The 17,429-nt window shown below is 46.7% G+C and overlaps 1 protein-coding gene and 1 long non-coding RNA gene across 5 annotated transcripts in view; one reads left to right on the top strand and one right to left on the bottom strand.

Moving 5' to 3' along the window:
• UBE4B (ubiquitination factor E4B) overlaps nt 1–17,429 on the top strand; it is a 121,779-nt gene that overhangs the window by 29,100 nt on the left and 75,250 nt on the right. For 3 of the 4 annotated variants that reach the window (XM_047083110.1, XM_047083107.1, XM_047083108.1), the window contains exon 2: nt 9,748–9,934. In XM_047083110.1, the coding sequence (XP_046939066.1) occupies nt 9,748–9,934 (187 nt within the window). Of the gene's footprint in view, nt 1–6,164; nt 6,403–9,747; nt 9,935–17,429 lie in introns of those variants that run through there. The other variant, XM_047083109.1, reaches the window with a different exon arrangement.
• Nucleotides 4,252–6,012, bottom strand: LOC124514816 (uncharacterized). The gene is made up of 3 exons (XR_006962671.1): nt 5,690–6,012; nt 5,071–5,177; nt 4,252–4,428 (listed from the first exon to the last, which is right to left on the bottom strand). It is a non-coding gene; the product is annotated as an uncharacterized LOC124514816 (long non-coding RNA).

Below are 17,429 nucleotides of genomic sequence, written 5' to 3'. Positions count from 1 at the left end.
GTTCAATGTAAGAGAGATGATACCAGTCTTATGTGCTTAGTGTTAAAAAGAGTAAGCAAAGAGAACAAAGTTGAATAATATTTTGATGTGCTGAACTATTTTTAGTTTGTGTCTCATATGTTGTGATGCGCTGTTTGTGATAAAAGTGAGGTCACATCTCTTAATAGTCAAGTTAATTAGATAAGCCTTTATGCCTTCGATTGCTCAAAGCCGTCTCTTGGGAGTCTCCTGTCTAGATATTCCCAGGGTTCTCGGGCTGCTAAACAGTTTTTTTTTTTTTTTAATTTTTTTTTTCAATGTTTATTTATTTTTGAGACAGAGAGAGACAGAGCATGAACGGGGGAGGGGCAGAGAGAGAGGGAAACACAGAATCGGAAGCAGGCTCCAGGCTCTGAGCCATTAGCCCAGAGCCTGACGCGGGGCTCGAACTCGCGGAGCGCGAGATCGTGACCTGGCTGAAGTCGGACGCTTAACCGACTGCGCCACCCAGGCGCCCCAACAGTTTATTTTTTTAATTATTATTTTATGATGATTATTTTTTAATATAATTTATTGTCAAATTGGCTAACATACAGTGGGTAAAGCGTGCTCTTGCTTTTTGGGGTAGATTCCCATGGTTCATCGCTTACATGCAGCACCCCAGTGCTCATCCCAACAAGTGCCCTCCTCAGTGCCCATCACCCATGTAAGCCCCCACCTTCGTAGAAAGTGGTCAGCCCCTCGAAGGGCACTGTCCCCCGTTGAGTCCCCTGCAGACAGCCCCGAGCGCTGGCCCTTTCATGGCCGTTTCTCCTCTTTCTAGTAGGTCTTGAAGATGGGGGGAGGTGAGGGCAGGTTTTATCCTCACCTCCTACCGGTTCGTGTCGTGCACGGACCTGCCTGTGTCCCTTACTGCGCTTCTCTGTCTTCATTAGTGGCCCACAGTATAATTCACAAAGTCCTGATTCTCCTTTTTCTTCTCCTTTTTTTCCTAAACCTGTGTTTGTGGAGTGTTGGGGGTAGGGATCAGGGAACATCAGCCCAGTGGAAATCTTTCTTGGAAAACTTCCTTCCAGCCTTATTGCAGTGAGTCAGGACATTTATTCTATGTGTGTTTCACCGAGGAGAACGTTTCAATTTCACATCTCAGGCTGAACCTGGCACCAGATATAAAAGTGGCTTTGCTTTTTTTCCAAAAGCAGTGTGTGTGCTTTTTCAAAATAATGGTAATATTAATTCCTAAATAGTAAATTTTACGCACCGTGCATTTTCTAGTATTTTTTCATTCATTCTCTCATTACTTTGGCAAATATTTAAGGAGCACCTACCATGTGCTGGGTCCTCTTGTAAAAACAACTGAGAAAAGTCCTGTGTTAAGGGCTTAGAGTTGGGGAATGGTGAATGGTGAATAAGCAATACATAAATAGCATTGCATGTGTTGGAGGTCAGATAAGAGCCATGGAGAAAAATGAAGTAGAAAACGGGGAGTGGGTGGTGGTTTTCTCATAACTCTGTGTGGAGGCTACTCTTTTCCACACCCATTGTACAGATGTGGAAACTGAAGCACAGAGAGGGTAAGTGACTTACCTTGATCCTACCTTGGTAGTAAGTAGTAAAGGTTGAACTTGAATTTGAAGTCAAGCATGGGCTCCCAAGTTAGCTACCTCTAACATAACTCTACTCAACTTCAACCAGATCTCCCCAAACACTGATTTCCCTGAGAATTTAAACTCTTCTTTTACCAGGCCCTCTGTTGCATTGGTGTGTACAGATAAACACACTTTAAAAATTAAAATACTACTTTAATTTCAGTATCAGTGAATACAGGTTTTAACTTTAATTACAATTTATTTAATTACTCTTTCATACAAAATTTAAAAAACTTCATAGCATCCACACAGAGAATGTAGCATTTTAGGCCTTGAAGGATAAGTAGGATTAATTTTTTAAAAATTACATCCTGGGGATGCCTGGGTGGCTCAGTTGGTTAAGCGTCTGACTTTGGCTCAGGTCATGATCTCACCGTTCGTGGGTTCGAGCCCCGCGTTGGGCTCTGGGCTGACAGCTCAGAGGCCGGAGCCTGCTTCGGATTCTATGTCTGCCTCTTTCTCTCTGCCCCTCTCTCCCTCTCAAAAGTAAACATTAAATTTTTTTTTTTTAATTCCATCGTGCTTGGGGCGCCTGGGTGGCGCAGTTGGTAAAGCGTCCGACTCTTGGTTTCCGCTCAGGTCGTGATCTCACGGTTTGGGAGTTTGGGCCCCACATTGGGCTCTGTACTGACAGTGAGGAGCTTGCTTAGGATTCTCTGTCTCTCTCTCTTTTCCTCTCTCTCCCTCTCTCTCTCTCTCTCTCTGCCCCTCCCCTGCTCACACTCTGTCAAAATAAATAAACTTAAAAAATAAACACCTTGAAATTACATTATGTTTAAAACATATAAGAGACTGTATTTAATGTTTAAAAGTTGATGAAGAACATGATGAAATACCCATGAACTTGCTACCCATATTGAATGTGTACAGCAGTGAATTTTCACACAGTGGACACAGCTGTGAATATAGTGTCCATTTTAAAGCAAAGACCATCCCTACTACTGAGAAGCTTGCTCATGCCTCTGTTTTTTCTTGTTTTGGAACTTGTTACAAATGGAATCATGTGGTCGATGCTTTTTTACATCTGGCTTCTGCTCCGTATTGTTTGTGAGAATCTTCCAGACCGTTGCATAGGGCACAAGCTCATGCATTTGATTCCTGCATGGATGCCCGTATGGGAATATACCACAACTCACTCATTCACGTTCACTTTTACCTGTATCACCCCATTTAGTGGTAGCAACTACCTGGGAAAGCTGTTTAGGGCTGAGTTTATTATGTCTGTTTTCTAGCTGACCAGAAGGTGACTCTGGAGAGTTAAGTGTGTTATCCAACATGACAGCAAGCATGGCCAATCCGTGGTGGCACCAAAATGCAGGTTTCCTGATGGATCTCGCTTCTCTTGCACCACATTTCCTACCGTGTCATGCAAGTAATGCCACTGGGGCCTGCAGCCCGTCTGTCTTCATGAACTTTCATCCTTCCTTCCTTTCCTCGGCAGAGTGGATTCCATGGACCTTCACCGTAATCACCCCTCCCCTTTCCCACTTATGCTCTTTTTTTTCACAGTAAAAAGTTTCAGAAATCGGCACTTTTTTTTTTTAATTTTATCTTTTATTTTTATTTATTTTTTTTTAATTTTTTTTTTCAACGTTTATTTATTTTTGGGACAGAGAGAGACAGAGCATGAATGGGGGAGGGGCAGAGAGAGAGGGTGACACAGAATCGGAAACAGGCTCCAGGCTCCGAGCCATCAGCCCAGAGCCCGACGCGGGGCTCGAACTCCCGGACCGCGAGATCGTGACCTGGCTGAAGTCGGATGCTTAACCGACTGTGCCACCCAGGCGCCCCTCTTTTATTTTTTTTAAACTTACATCCAAGTTAGCATATAGTGCAACAGTGATTTCAGGAGTGGATTCCTTAGTGCCCCTTAGCCATTTAGCCCATCCCCCCCCCCCACAACCCCTCCAGCGACCCTCAGTTTGTTTTCCATATTTATGAGTCTCTTCTGTTTTGTCCCCCTCCCTGTTTTTATATTATTTTTGTTTCCCTTCCCTTATGTTCATCTGTTTTGTCTCTTAAGGTCCTCCTGTGAGTGAAGTCATATGATTTTTGTCTTTCTCTGACTGATTTCACTTAGCATAATACCCCCTAGTTCCATCCAGGTAGTTGAAATGGCAAGATTTATTCTTTTTGATTGCCAAGGAATACTCCATTGTGTATATACACACCACATTTTCTTTATCCCTTCATCCATCGATGGACATTTGGGCTCTTTCCATACTTTGGCTCTTGTCGATAGTGCTGCTATAAACATGGGGGTGCATGTGTCCCTTCGAAACAGCGCACCTGTATCCCGTGGATAAATGCCTAGTAGTGCCATTGCTGGGTCGTAGGGTAGTTCTATTTTTGAGGAACCTCCATGCTGTTTTCCAGAGTGGCTGCACCAGCTTGCATTCCCACAGAAATCAGTACTTCTAGCCTCCTGTTCTTTTAATTTTTTTTAATGTTTATTTATTTTTGAGAGAGAGAGAGAGAGAGAGCACGCATGCATGCGAGTGGTGGAGGGGGCAGAGAGAGAGGGAGACACAGAATCCGACACAGGCTCCAGGCTCTGAGCTGTCAGCCCAGAGCCCGACACGGGCTCAAACTCAAAAACCGCGAGACCACGACCTGAGCCGAAGTTGGAGGCCCAACCGACTGAGCCACCCAGGCGCCCTTAGTCTCCCATTCTTTGTCAGCCCCACTGCAGTCGAGCTTTCATCCCCTCCAGTCCGTCAAAATAGGGTCTGATGAGGCCCTCAGTTCCCACCTCATCACCAATTCCAGTGGTCAGTTCTCAGTCTTCATGTTGCTCGGCCTATGAATAGAGTGATCCCTCTTGAAATTCTCTGACTGGGTTTTAGGAAGCCAGTGAACCTTCTTCTGGAGAGCCCAGAGGCTTCTTGACACTACTTTCAGGGTCCTTTAGTGGCGTCACCTCATCTCCCCCTCTCAGTTGTGTCCAAGGGCTCCATCCTCAGACTTTGTCTCTGTCTGCACACCTGCCTAGGTGATCTCGTCCCAGCTCGTGGCTTTATGTGCCATCTCTAACCTGTGCTCTGTCCTGCACATCAGATCGTATATTTTAATTTAATTTATTTTTTTTTAAATGTTTATTTATTTATTTTAAGAGAGAGAGAGAGTACGTGTGAGCTGGGGAGGGGCAGAGGGAGAGGGAGAGAGATACCCAAGCAGGCTCCATGCTGCCGGCACAGAACCAGACGAGGGTCTCGATCTCACAAACCATGAGGTTATGACCTGAGTCGAAATCAAGAGTTGGACATCTTTAACCCAGGCACCCCAGATCATGTATTTTAATTTTAATTGCTGTTTATTTAATTACTATTTTATACTCCATTAAAAAAATCGTAGAATTCACACAAAGACGAGTCCATCTGTGCGTTTGATAATCACATGTCTAAAACAGTTTGCGTCTCCTCCCTCCCTCCGTGTTTCGTACCTCAGTCTTGGTCTCAGGCCCAGGACTTTGGTGTCAGCCCTGCTTCCTTCGGTTCTTTCCTATTTGCCCTCCGTTCCGTCAGCAGATCCCGTGAGCTTGTGCTCCACCTGCAAAACACATCCCAGCTGACCACTCACCACTATCTTCACAGCCACGCATCCGAGTTCAGGTCACAGCATCCTCCTAAGTAGCCTCTGCCTGCTCCCTTTCTCCCCTACAGCCGATTCTCTGTAGCAGCCAAAATAATACTTTTCAAATATAAGTTGAATCATGTCACTTTTCTGATCAGAACCCCCTGGTGGCTTCCCAGTGCCAGTGCTTTCACCGTGGCTTATGAGGCCCCTTCATGCCTCTGAACTCACCGTCTGCTGTTTCCCTCTGGCTCGTTCTGCTCCGGCCCCACAAGTCTTGCTGACCTTCAGCATGAGCCACTCACAAGCCCCCTCATACTTCCAGACACCCCCCTGGTTCGCTTCCTCTCTTCCTTCGTGCTTGCAGAAGCCCCGTTTACCAGAGACGCTTTTCCACCCACCTTATCTAAAAATCGCAGCGCCCTCTCCCCAGCGTGCCCTGCTATCCCTCCCGTGCTTAATTTTTCTCTAAGGGTGCTTGTAACCACCTGGCATCCTTTTTGTCCGTTTGGCTGTTCTTTTGGTCTTTGCTAGAATCTGAGCGCCGTGACAGCAGGGGCTGTTGAGTTTACTGTGGTGCTTGATGAGCATTTGTTCAATGAGTGGATATCTGAAGAGGACCTGATATCAAGTCTGAAACACCGTCTGGCCTTTGAATATTCAGTTAAACATTCTTCTGTGTGGCTTTTATACTTCGCCTGTCTTGATTGCGTGTATTACCCTTTCCCGTTGTTGAATACGTACGGGGCTGTTATGCGCCTGGCCCTACGCTCGGTGCTGGAGATACGCCAGTGAACAAGATAGATGTGGTTTTCTCAACGGAGCTTCCGTTCTACTAGGGAAACAGATAATAAGTGAGACAGTAAGAAATAGATCATGTGACTGCAGACCATGTGGAGTACCTGAAGCATGCGATTGGAAGGCTGCGGTGTCCATGAGCTTGGAGGGGAGGAGAGTGCTAGCTAAAGCCATCAGGGAAGTCCCGTAGGAGGAGGTGACATTTAAGCTGAGAATGGAAGGCAGAGAAAGAACCAGCCATGCCAAGAATTAGAAAAATTGCTTCTAGGCTTAAGCAATTGCAAGTGGCTGAAGGCAAGCTAGAGCTTGGGATGTCTTAGGAACCGTCCGAGGGCTGGTGTGGCTATTGCACGGAGTGGCATACCGTAATCTGGAGAGGCAGACGTTGGCTCTATAGAACACGGTGAGGACTCGGCTTTTGCTCCAAGTGCAGTGGGAAGCCATTGAATGGTTTGAGCAGCAGAGTGTGGTTTGTGTTTTCAAAGAATTCCTGTGATTGCTGTGTGAATAGATTGCAGGAGAAAGTAGGAGAGCATGCCTTCTTATCACTTAGCATTTGATTCTATACTTAAGAGTTTTTAAATCGCCCCGGCTCTTGGCAACTGCCATTCTACTTTCTGTCTCTATGCATTTGACTCCTCTAGATACCTTATACAAGTGGACTCCTACAGTCTTTGTCTTTTTTGCGTCTGGCTTATTCCACTGAGCATAATGTCCTCAAGGTTCGTCTGTGTTGTAGCACGTGTCAGAATGTCTTTCCTTTTTTTTTTTTTAAATTAAAAAAAATTTTAAATTTCTTTTTGAGACAGAGAGAGACAGAGCATGAGCAGGGGAGGGGCAGAGAGAGAGAGGGAGACACAGAATCCGAAGCAGGCCCCAGGCTCTGAGCTGTCAGCACAGAGCCCGACGCGGGGCTCGAACTCATGGACTGAGATCATGACCTGAGCCGAAGTCGGACGCCCAACCGACTGAGCCACCCAGGCGCCCCTCGAATGTCCTTCCTTTCTAAGGCTGAATAATATTCCACTGTGTGGCTGTGCCACGTTTCGTTTTATCCATTTATCCATTGGTGGACATTTGGGTTGCTTCCCCGTGTTAGCTCTTACAGATGACTGCTGTGAACACGGGTGAACGAATGGCTGTTTGCGTCCCTGCCTTTTGTGTATTTCCTCGGCGTGGACTTAGTGGATCGTGTGGTAATTCTATTTGTAATGTTTTGAGAAACCACCAAACTGTTTAAAATGGTGCCTGCTCCGCGTGACCCTGTCACCACCACTGCAGAGGGCTCCATTTCCTCCACATCGTCACTAACACTTGTTACTTTATGGTTTTTCGGTGGTAGCCGTTTTCACGGGTGTGAAGTGTTACCTCGTTGCACTTTGAGTTGCCTTTCAGAAATCTAAAGTTTTGAAAGTGTTTAAAGAAAGGAATACGGAGCCTTCGCTTTTACCGGGCCAGAGTGGACGCAGATAGGTTGATGAGGACCTCTTGCAGAGGTCCTGGGGAGAGAGGGCGGTGGCCTGAATAGGGTGGTGGCAGAGGAGCTGAGAGGAGAGTGTGTGCCGAGGAAGCAGGGAGCACAGATCCTGGGGCTCTGGCTGGAGCAATTGGATCAGGAACAGGTTGCGGTGGGAATTTCTGGTTCGCTTTGCCCCACCCTCCACCCCGGGTAAGTGTTCTTGAGAGAAACACTTCAGTGATTTCTTTCAGAGAGTTTTTTCATCTTCATACCACGTCTCCCCCGGATGATCTGTGATGACCTTCACTGTTCTCTGTTCGGTTCAGGTCAGGGAGCCTTGAGCACCTGTTACAGACCAGGTGCCGTGCTCGACTATAAGGAGATCAGGACGTATGAGAGAGAGGCAGCCTGCCGGTCAGAGGTTTGGTCTCAGGACCCCTTTACGTTCTTATAAAATGTTGAAGATCTCAAAGAGCTTTTGTTTAGGTGGGTTGTATTCTTTGATGTGTACCATAATAGAAATAAAGCGTGAGCAACTTAAAAACAGACCTTAGTAAAAACAATAATGTATGTTAATAGAACTTTAAGAAAAAATGTTAGAGAGAGAGAGAGAGATCACGAGCAGGGGAGGGGCAGAGGGAGAGAGAGGGGCTCTGAGCTGAGGCAGGGCCTCATGATCCATGACCCTGGGATCATGACCCTGGGATCAAGAGTCAGATGCTCAACTGACTGAGCCACCCAGGCACCCCTAGATAATGTGCTTTTAACGAAAATGACTACGTTTTCCAAAACAATTGTAGTGAGAAGCGTGACTTTTTCAGGTCTTTTTAATGTCTGATTTACTAGAATACAGCTGAATTTTCATGTTAACTCCTTTAATTTGTTGCGACACGCCATGCCGTGCAGCCTCTGGAAAACCCCGTTGGACGCTTGAGAATGAGATTGAAGAGGCAGATATCTTAGTGATACTGTAAAAATAGCTTTGGCCTCAACGTGCTCTCTGCGAGGGTCTTGGAGACCACAAGGGATCCCCAGGCCGCTGGATTGCTGGTAAGAGCGTGGGCGCTAGAGCCGGACTGCATGGGTTCGAATTCCAGCCCTACCACTTATGAACGAGGCAAGTATCTGACCCCTGTGCCTCAGTTTGCTCACATGTAAAATCGGCCTAAGTACCCACGAAGGCTCATTACGAGGATTCAGTGAGTATAGGTTTATAAAGTGTTGAGAACATTGCTGGGAGATAAAGTGCTGCATCAGTGTTTAATTATTTTTTCACTGTTTATTTCCAATAATTAAGACCTAATCTTTCCTTCGAGGGATTTATCCTAGTGATGTAGGTAGATGAACAACCAAACCTCAGGATTTTGTGTAAGGTCACCGAGGGATGTATTTGCAGCAGGGACACAGGAGTGGGCTTCTCGGGTTTGGGGTCAAGAACTAGGATGTTCTTGGTCGTTTGAACGATAAAAGGAGCAGCTTTCCCGCAGGGTCGGAATGGCAGGTTCTTGGTTCAGATTAGGTCCATCCCTGTTAGCGTTTGTCACAGGCTGACTCTTTCATCTTCCTTATCTGTAACAGAATGAGCATAAGCAGCCTCGTTGGTTTGCGTCTCTGATGCCTGCTCAGAACCGGAAGCCTTATCACGGTTGGTTAGACATCCTCACTGCCTGTGGGACAGCAGGTGGTCCGTGAGAGTTTATTGCCTGGCTGTAAATGAATGACTGTCAAAATGTGAGGGAAACATTTCTGTGATGCGCTGGGATTTGGCGGTAGATATTTGTAATCACTTGCTAACCCTGGAGTGTTATAAGAAAGCAGCGGCCGATTATATCTTGATTGCAGTTAAGCACGAAGAATCTAATCACTTTGCTGCTGAAAGCGATGGTAACGTTTGTGTCTTACTGTAACGTTTGTTACTTTTGAAACTTTTGTTTTAGTGAATCTCATTGGGTATTTATTTAAAATCTCACTTACTTAAAATGGCCAAGTTACATAGTTGTATTCAAATAACGAGCTTCAGCGTGTTTAGAAACGTAGTATGCTTACGGTAGCGTCACAGTATCGGTCAAGGAGGTGTGATAAACAGGGATTGTAAGGCACTAGGAGGTGTGTACCTGTCTGCCACGTCAATACTTGTCTTGAGTGGGTCCTTTTTTCCTCCAGGCATATTTAGTTGTTAAGCTCCGGCGTGGTTTTCGATGGTTATTGATGACGTTAATGTTGTTCTTCTCGGGCAGAATTGTGTTTTCTGCGGTTGAGTTACGGGTCTTTTCTCCTCTCACGTTATAGATCCGACGGAGGCGCCTCGCACGACTTGCTGGTGGACAGACCTCCCAGCCCACCACCCCGCTCACCTCGCCCCAGAGGGAGAACCCGCTGGGGCCTCCCATAGCAGCATCAGCCCCGGGCCCCTCCCAGAGCCTTGGTCTCAATGTCCACAACATGACCCCAGCTACCTCCCCAATAGGTGCATCAGGTAAGCCTTACTTTCATACCTGGGACATTTAGTCCTGGCTTTCTGTGAGGCTTATGGTTGTGACAGTTTCACAACGGGGTAAGATTGGGCCGCATTTCCACAGACGAGAACATGGGACAGCAGCTGTTCAAAATCCTGCAAGCAGTAGTTTAAAGATTAACATCATTACGTTGTGTTTTGTTCATCTCTATTCATTTTGATGGTGATCTGTTCAAACTAATTGTTTTCCTTTCTGTAATTTTTATCCTTTGTTTCAAACAGGATCAGGTCTTAATTTCTGATGGTAAGGCAATTAAAACTTAATTTGGCTCAGCCGATTTTATGAGTTTGGTTGATGCTTTCCTTCTATGATAAAATCATCTGAAAAGGCAAGATTGAAATAATGGTCAAAATAACAGGCCTCTAATTACAGATTTCCATGTCTTCATTTAATGTTTTCAACAGAAATCTCTGAATTTTTGCGGTATAAAAGTTCACCTGATGTGATGTTTATAGCTGTGTCGTTGACAATTATTTAACTATTGTGAAAATTTCTTTTTTTATAATTAATGGGCTCATCGTTGATATCCAGGTATGTCTTTGTTGGGAAACAATGATACTGATTCATCCTGCGTATTTGAAAATATCTTTTGTCAAGTGAACTTTTCTATTGAACATGAGAATTATTATCATTATAATTATTATAATTACTTAGGATTTTAATTTGAAAAAGCAGGTGCATTCAGACCTGTATTCATCATCACATCGTTGAATAATTTAATATGATTGTTATTTCTGCATTTAATGCACTCTCCCTTAGTTGCCTTCCACATAATCTGTCTTTCTGAACTAGGTAAGTCGTCAATTAAAAGTATTTGCAGAGGGGTGCCTGGGTGGCTCAGTCAGTTACGTGTCTGACTTTGGCTCAGGTCATGATTTTGTGGTACGTGAGTTTGAGCCCTGCATTGGGTTCTGTGCTGACAGCTCAGAGCCTGGAACCTGCTTCAGATTCTATGTCTCCCTCTTTCTCTCTGTCCCTTCCCCACTTGAGCACCCGCTCTCTCGCTCTCTCTCTCTCTCTCTCAAAAATAAATAAACATTTGGGGCGCCTGGGTGGCGCAGTCGGTTAAGCGTCCGACTTCAGCCAGGTCACGATCTCGCGGTCCGTGAGTTCGAGCCCCGCGTCGGGCTCTGGGCTGATGGCTCAGAGCCTGGAGCCTGCTTCCGGTTCTGTGTCTCCCTCTCTCTCTGCCCCTCCCCCGTTCATGCTCTGTCTCTCTCTGTCTCAAAAATAAATAAAAACATTTAAAAAAAAAATAAATAAATAAACATTAAAAAAATTTTAAAAAGTATTTGCAGGGTTTCAGTTACTGTTACTCTTGATAGGCGTTATCGTAGACTCTTCCCCAGGTAAATATAAATGCTTATGCGTCCTCCTGTTGACTCTAAAAGTGAGAGGGGTTCAGATTAAATCATCAGTTAGCAAGAAACAGTGACTTTGCCTGAAATGTTGCTGCTGAACACCTTTGAGAAGCTGTGATCGTCTTCCGGTAGGGGACGGGCTCAGGATTCCAGGTGGGTTTTTACCCTTTCCTTGGGAAGGGTGCCACCAACAGTGCTGTTGGTTCCACCATGGCCAAGTGCCTCCTGGAATGCTGGAGAATGTCCGGGGAGAGCTAGTGGGATGCGGAGGGGCTTAAGGTCACGCTGCACCAGTGGTAGTCAGGCAGGAGAACCGAGCTCTGCGTGTGCCTGGTCACAGCACCCTGTCTCTTTGGGACCACCAGGAATCATTTCAGCATGTGCCCTGTCCTGCTTATGTCAGCCACTGGGTCTCGCGGGTCCTCATCCCTTGCCTCTCAGTTTCCAATCTCCATATGTCTTGTTATGGACACCTCTCCCCACGCAATCCCCTTTTCCGAAATCTTCACAGTCAGTCCCTGGAAGAGTCCTCTGTGGACGGGCTTTCCCTTTAGTGCTCTTGCTGAATTTATGCCCTTCCTCATTTCTTCTAGACCGTGCTTCCTCCTCCCTAAGAACACATCGATTTGAACCTTGTGTCATTAGACCGTGTTCCCCATTCCTGTCCTTGTCACAGCTCACCTCTGAACCCACTCACTCTGCCTCGTTCAGTCCACTGTCTCTCTCCCCAACACCGTGTCATGGTTTGTGATGATCTCAGTAGCCACAGGGATGACCTTCCAGGACTCTGCCCTCGTGCTTTTTTGAGCTGCTTTCCCTTAGTAACCTGGTCTTCCATCTGACATCAGCCATTCACTGCCTTGGTCATACTCTAGATCTTTCCATCTCAGTGACTTCCTGACTGCCACCTTCAGCTTTCTGGCTCACCCTCTCTGTCCCACTTTCTTCATTTCTCCCTTCCCTGGTGTCCCCACATCCCTCCTGGACCCATTTACACTCCACAGTCACTCATTGTCTCTCCCCTCTCTCACCTCTCTCTCTCGCTTTGTCTTACTTCCTGGATTAAACCATGCTTCTGGTTTTGTTTTGTTTTTTAAGATTTTATTTTTATTTATGTATTTATTTATTTTGAGAAAAAGAGAGCATAAGCAGAAGAGGGGCAGAAGAAGAGAGAGAGAGAATCTCCCAATGTTGGGCTTGAACCCACAAGCCGTGAGCTCATGACCTGAGCTGAAATTAAGAATCAGATGCTCAACCGACTGAGCCACCCAGGTGCCCCTAAAGATTTTATTTTTTTTTTTCAACGTTTTTTTATTTATTTTTGGGACAGACAGAGACAGAGCATGAACGGGGGAGGGGCAGAGAGAGAGGGAGACACAGAATCGGAAGCAGGCCCCAGGCTCTGAGCTGTCAGCCCAGAGCCTGACGCGGGGCTCAAACTCACAGACTGTGAGATCATGACCTGGCTGAAGTCGGACGCTTAACCGACTGCACCACCCAGGCGCCCCTAAAGATTGTATTTTTAAGTAAACTCTACATCTAGTGTGGGGCTCAGACTTGCAACCCTGAGATCAAGGGTCATATGTTCTACTGACTGAGCCAGCCATGTGCTCCCCATGTTCCTGGTTTTGTTTTGTTTTTTTTTTAATGTTTGTTTATTTTTGAGAGAGAGAGAGAGAGAGAGAGAGGGAGGGAGAGAGAGTGAGGGGCAGAGACAGAGGGAGACACAGAATCCAAAGCAGGCTTCAGATTGAGCTGTCAGCACAGAACCTGACGTGGGGCTTGAACTCACAGACCGCAAGATCATGACCTGGGCCAAAGTCAGACACTCAACCGACTGAGCCACCCAGGCGCCCCCCCCCCCACCCCCATGCTCCTGGTTTTCAATCCCACTCCCCAGCTCCCGTCTGTCTCATGCAGTGGAACAAGGCTAGAGAAAAAACCAGAACCATGCTGTCTGTCTCATTTCAGATTCATGGTCACGCGCTCCAGCAGACCCTTCATACTGGCAGGTAGTTACAGCGTATTTCCTGTTTGCTCTCCAGCTCCTCAGGTCTGTTTTGAACCCTCTCCTTCAGTCCACAGCACCTCATTCTCTGTGCAGCTCTGGCCTGATGGGCTGCCATCCTAGGTCACGGAGAAAGCAGGTGCAGGCAGCGACGTAGTAGTGATGTGAGCTCCCATCGTAGCGTCCGCCTACCTGCCTGTATGTGTGGCCTGCTTTTGTTAAGCTTGAAGCTCCCTGCCCTTCCTGAATTCTGTCCCCAGGTCCCACCTCCTCTCTCCAACTCAGAGCTGTTGCCCCAGCACTTCCCAGCTTTCCTGCTCCGGCAGGTTTTCCATCTGAAGTGGAAAACTTTTATTTTTCTAACATTCTACATGTGGTTCCTCCTCCCATCCTGGGAATATACATGTAAAGGAACTCTCTTGATCTCATTTCTGCTGCCAGCTTCCACCCCACTGCTCTGCTCTGCATCACAACAGAACCTCCAGAGTGAGTTGCTTCCTGGCCTCTGTGTCCTTCTTCTGTCCTTGCACCCACTGCTGATGCGAATCCAGTCAGGTGAGGACTCCTGTGATGTGCTCTGAGTCAACGGCTCAGCCCCAGCTGATGGGCTCTGGCCTTCTTCTTGCAACACTTTCTTCTTTTGGCTCCCAGAGCTCTGCACTCTCCTGGTTTTCCTCCCGTCTCTGTTTCTTCTTGGGGCTCCACATGGTTCTTTGTCCTTTCCCTGACGTGTAAATGTCAGGGGTCGGGGGGGGGGGGTGCGGGGAGCTGGGTGTCGATATTTTAACCTGCTGTCCTCTCCATCTGTGTCGATGTTTTTACTGATTCGATCTGGTTTCCCAGCTTTACTTACCATCTCTAAGTTGCTGGTCTGTAGGTTGATCTCTCCAGCCCAGAACCATTCCTTGAACCTCAGACTCACACACTGTCTAAGAAGCATCTCACAGAGAGCACGTCCAAAATTGTCTTATCTTCTCCTGGAACGCCCTCTCAGAAAATACCAGCTCATTTTTTTTTTTTTTTTCTAGTTGCTGAAGCCTGAAACGTTCCCTCATCTTTTTACCTCATATTCTAGATCAGGGGTCAGCTATCCCTTTCTGTAAAGGGCCAGATAGTAAATGTTTTGGTTTTGCAGGCTGCATAGCCTCTGTCACAGCTATTTTCTGCCCCTGTAGCACAAAAAGCAGCCACAGACAAAACATAAACAAAAGAGCATGGCTACGTTTCAGCAGAACTCTACTTACAGAAACAGGTAGTGGGCCTGATGTCGGTTCCAGAGCACGAGCATGTCTTGCTTGGATTACTGGAGTGGCGGTGCCTTCCCTCGCTTCACTTCAATCTCAGGGTAGCACCAGTCTGAAGCGTCAGCCCATCCTTGTATAACAGCAGGGTTATTTTTCACAGCCAGCTCGTTACATTGCCGTTACAAACTAACGGAAGACTCGGGCAGCTCCAGCTGGTTAGTTCTGGGCAGCACACCTCGGTGCTGGGAAGTCCTGGTTAGGTCTCTCCCATAATCACTACTATTCATAATCGCAGATCAGTAGATATTATTAGCTATGCGCCTGGCAGGTTGGATAAAGAGAGTTTCACAGATTTATCAAATAAACAAGTTTAAACAAAATGAAACAGAAAACGAGCACCCCCTAAGATGGGTCACGTCAGTGTTCTGTTGGTTCCCTCCACTGGCTCGCCGTCTCGTGGAGAATGAGAGTCAAAGCCCTCACCTCGACCCAGGGCTGTGTGTGAACCGGCCCTGTTTCGGCTCTGACCTCCTTTCCCACTGTGCTCCTCCTCCTTGCTGCTCCTCTGCTCTAGCCGCACTGGCTTCCTTGCTCTTCCTGAACGTTTCGGCCGTGACCTCTGTTGCTGGAAGGCTCAGCCCCTAAAATCCATGTGGCTTTTTCATTCACCTCTTCGGATGTTTATACAAGGGTGACTTTTGTTGGCCTTACTGTCTGAAGGTGCTACCTCTATCTGACATGGATAACGTTTTCGCTGAGCTTTTGTCACCAGCTGACGTAGCACACACATGACTTGCTTATCCTGTTTTCTCTGCTTCGCCTACTATAGCGTAAGCCCCACAGGCCAGGGACTTGTATCCGTTTTACTGACTGCTGTATCCCAGTGCCTTTAACAGTACCGGCCACGTTAAGTCTGTTACTTGGTGGAATTAATAAGTGGCTCACAAGAGAAGATGACCCAAATGACATAGGCACATATAACTTAAGAGAAAATCTCAAGAGGGTGTGATAGTGTTATGTTAAAAAAATGTGAAAAGCTGCCATGAGGAAGATGATGGCCTGTGCTTGTTTTCTGTGGTCCTTGATGGTAGACAGAGGGCCAGCAGGTAGATGTATTGTCCACTGAATATGAAGGAGAGACTTCTGTTCCAGAATGGAGATGTGCTTTCTGACAGACACAGATACGGGTAGACCACTGCCCGTGGAGGCCTCGCCCAGGAGTGACGTGGTAGTCCTGTGGCCGCCTTCTCAGTGGGGATGCTTTGTGCTGCAGGGAACTAGAACAAGGGCCGGGGAGCTCCAGCGAGTCCTCCAAGTTGCTCTCCCATCTGTGGTCCCGGCTTCTCGCAACGCTGCCTGCTTCTGTATGAAGTTCCTCGGGCCGCGGTGACAAAGTATCGCAGACTGGATGGCTTGAAACCACAGAGTTTTATTCTGTCACAACTCCAGAGGGAAGAAGTCGAAAGTCAAGGTGTTGGCGGGGCCGTGCTTCCTTGGAAGGCCCTGATGAAGAACCTTGCCTCTTCTAGTTTCTGTTGGTTGCCGGCCATCCTTGGTGTTTCTTGGCCTGAGGCAGCACCACCGCAATGTCCTCTGTCTTTTCCCGGCCTTGCCTCTGTGTGTATGTATCTGTGTTCACGTTGCCCTCTTCTTGTGAGGACACCAGTTACTGGATTAAGGGACCATTCTGATCCAATGTGACCTCCTCTTAACTTGAATACATCTGCAAAGACCCTGCTTCCCAGTGGAAATACCATTTATGGATTTTTTTTCTTTAATCACCATCCCCTCTTCTCTCTTTTTTTTTTTTTTAATTTCTTAGTGTTTGTTTATTTCTGAAAGAGAGCTCCAGCAGGGGAGGGGCAGAAGAGAGAGGGGCCCAGAGGATCCAAAGTGGGCTCTGCGTCTGCAGAGGAGAGCCCGATGTGGGGCTCAGACTCACAAACTATGAGATCATGACTCAACCAACTGGGCCACCCAGGCGCCCCTCTCCTCCCTTTAGAACATAAGGTTAGAGCAGGGACCTCATCACTGCTGTTCATTCCCTTGTCCCCAGAACCATGCTGGCACATAGTAGGCACTCTGTTAGTGCCACTAGTTAAGTGAATAAATGAAAGAAAAAATAGTTTCTTGGGAATGTTAGACGCAAAATAAGACTTGAGCTTGATTGATTGATTAAATTGATGTTTTTAAAAAGTAATCTCTACGTCCAACGTGGGGCTCAAACTCACAACCCCGAGATCAAGCGTTGCATGCCGCACCGACATAGCCAGCCAGGTACCCCTTGAGTTCTATTTAGAGAACATTTACTAACATAAGTCTTTCACTGTGACCCACTTTAGTCTGTCTCTTTGCTTTTCCTGGCACTCGGAGCAGAGTTTAAAAAGCCCATAAGCCAATTTTTTTCTAAGATTTTGCCTAAAAGCTTACTACAGAATATTCTGGACCTACACGATAAATAACGTATGTGAGACATAGTAATGCCTTGAACCCCTGACGGAGTCTCTGGCTCTCCACCTCTCTCCCCCACACCAGCAGGTCACTGCTGTTCAGAATTTTGCATTTATCATGCTCAGACGTTTTTTTCTTTCTCTCTCTCTCCCTCTCTCTCTCTCTCTTTTACCGCACTGTTAATATGACATTGCTTTTGCCTGTCTTAAAACTTTGTGTGTGTGGGTAATATTTTTCCTACAGCTAATTGTTACTTTTTTACAGCTGTCATTGATTCTGTTGCGTTTACGTGTCCGTTCACTGACGTTTATTTAGGGCTTCCTGTGGGTCAGACCCGGCAGCAAGTCGTGGGAACGTGAAGATGAGCGAGGTCCAATTTCTTTCCTGGAAG

The sequence above is a fragment of the Lynx rufus genome, unplaced genomic scaffold, assembly GCF_022079265.1.
Source record: "Lynx rufus isolate CCGP_SWC_20201006 ecotype Redwood Valley unplaced genomic scaffold, mLynRuf1.p SCAF_2, whole genome shotgun sequence".
In the NCBI taxonomy this organism is placed as follows: domain Eukaryota; kingdom Metazoa; phylum Chordata; class Mammalia; order Carnivora; family Felidae; genus Lynx; species Lynx rufus.
This window is presented reverse-complemented; position numbering and strand designations above follow the sequence as displayed.